This window comes from Plasmodium relictum, assembly GCF_900005765.1.
Source record: "Plasmodium relictum strain SGS1 genome assembly, contig: PRELSG_99_v1_13, whole genome shotgun sequence".
Lineage (NCBI taxonomy): Eukaryota > Apicomplexa > Aconoidasida > Haemosporida > Plasmodiidae > Plasmodium > Plasmodium relictum.
This window is the reverse complement of record NW_021628770.1, coordinates 839-2,405: the sequence shown is the minus strand read 5'-3', so window position 1 is coordinate 2,405 and position 1,567 is coordinate 839. Positions and strand designations below refer to the sequence as shown.

The following is a 1,567-nucleotide window of genomic DNA, read 5'->3' as shown; positions in this document are numbered from 1 at the left end:
ATAGGTCTATTAAAAGATGCAATAAAATTTAACTCAGATTAAATATTATGAATCATAATAAAACAGTATATATATATAATAAAAACGTGCACTTAGCCATACATGCTCTTTATTAATTTGTTTGTTTAATACTTTAGCAAAGTCATTAAGCGGACAATCAACAAATCAATACTCTAGCAAGCTTATTAAAGCGGGAAATTAATAAATCCGCATTATAAGAAAACCATATATATATAAACACACACTTAGTTATACATGCTCTTTATTAATTTGTTTGTTTAGTACTCTAGCAAAGTCATTAAACGGGAAATTAATAAATCAAATATCCAAGTTATATTTTAATGGTCAAATAATATATGATTTCCCGGTGGGATCTTTCGGATATCATATGTTGGCATTTGACTTTCTAATATGCTCTTTACGACATATTGAATTTGGGGAACAAAACTATATAATTCTCTTTTCTGAGTTTCAGAAAACATGACTTCATTATTATTAATTTGTTCTTTCATCATATTTTTAATATATCCTCTTGTAATTATTTTACTTAAATCTTTTTTTTCTTTACTGGGTATTTTATTTATATCATTAACTCCTTCTAGTATGCTACTAAAAATAATGTCAAGAGCATCGTTTCCTAATTTGTCATTGTCCCATAAAGATTTACGCTTATCTCTGGTCAAATACAACCCTCCTCCTAATAAACCTGCTGCTAAAAGAAAAGTTGCTGCAACTCCACAAGAAATTAAAATTTTTTTTTTTTTATTATTTTTTTTCTCTATAGGCGCATCAATATTATGAACTTCATTTATATCTTTATAAATTTTTTTATTTATAAAACAGAAGCATGGTTTCAATAAATTGATAGCAAATAAAATATTTAACAAATAAAATATCCTCGAGATTATCATTTTCAATAAAAAATTAAATATAATACAATAACTTATAAAATAATAATGTTTGCATCAATAAGCAAAAAATATCCTTATATTTTTAATATGAATTTCTTAAAAAAAATAATTTATATTTTATAATTTTACAAATAACTTTTAAATATTTTATTTTTGTATAAATTTTATTATATTTCATTTATTTTAATTATTTTTTATTTTATATAATTGAACTTTATTTTCTTTTTTTATATTTTTTACATGCAAATTTAGGTAAAAAAAAAATTTAATTTTTTTAAATAATACATAATTTTATTTGTCTGTTTTATTTTTTGTACAAATATTTTTTGACTGTATTATGTAGCACTCAATCTGTAAATGTAATTTTACTTCTAATTTTTATTTAATTTATTATATATTCATTTTTTTCTTTAAATTATAAGAGTGATGTATCGAAAAATAGATTAATATGAAATAATTTTCATTTAAATTAATTTCATACAATATGACAATTTAAATTTAATTTAAATAAATATAAATATTTCTTTAAGGTATGTAATACAAAAAAATAAAACTATATAAATGAAATACAATATTTTCATACAAAATAAATATATATAAAAAAAAACAGGACATATCCTTAATATGGATAATATAGCAAATATTATAGTCATATA

The 1,567-nt window shown here is 20.1% G+C and overlaps 1 protein-coding gene across 1 annotated transcript; it reads right to left on the bottom strand.

Moving 5' to 3' along the window:
- Positions 1–338: 338 nt before the first annotated feature.
- ETRAMP (early transcribed membrane protein) lies at positions 339–911 on the bottom strand (the record flags this gene model as incomplete). Its single annotated transcript, XM_028677378.1, has 1 exon — positions 339–911. One exon carries the CDS (start codon positions 909–911, stop codon positions 339–341), a length of 573 nt encoding a protein of 190 aa, XP_028531316.1.
- Positions 912–1,567: the final 656 nt, after the last annotated feature.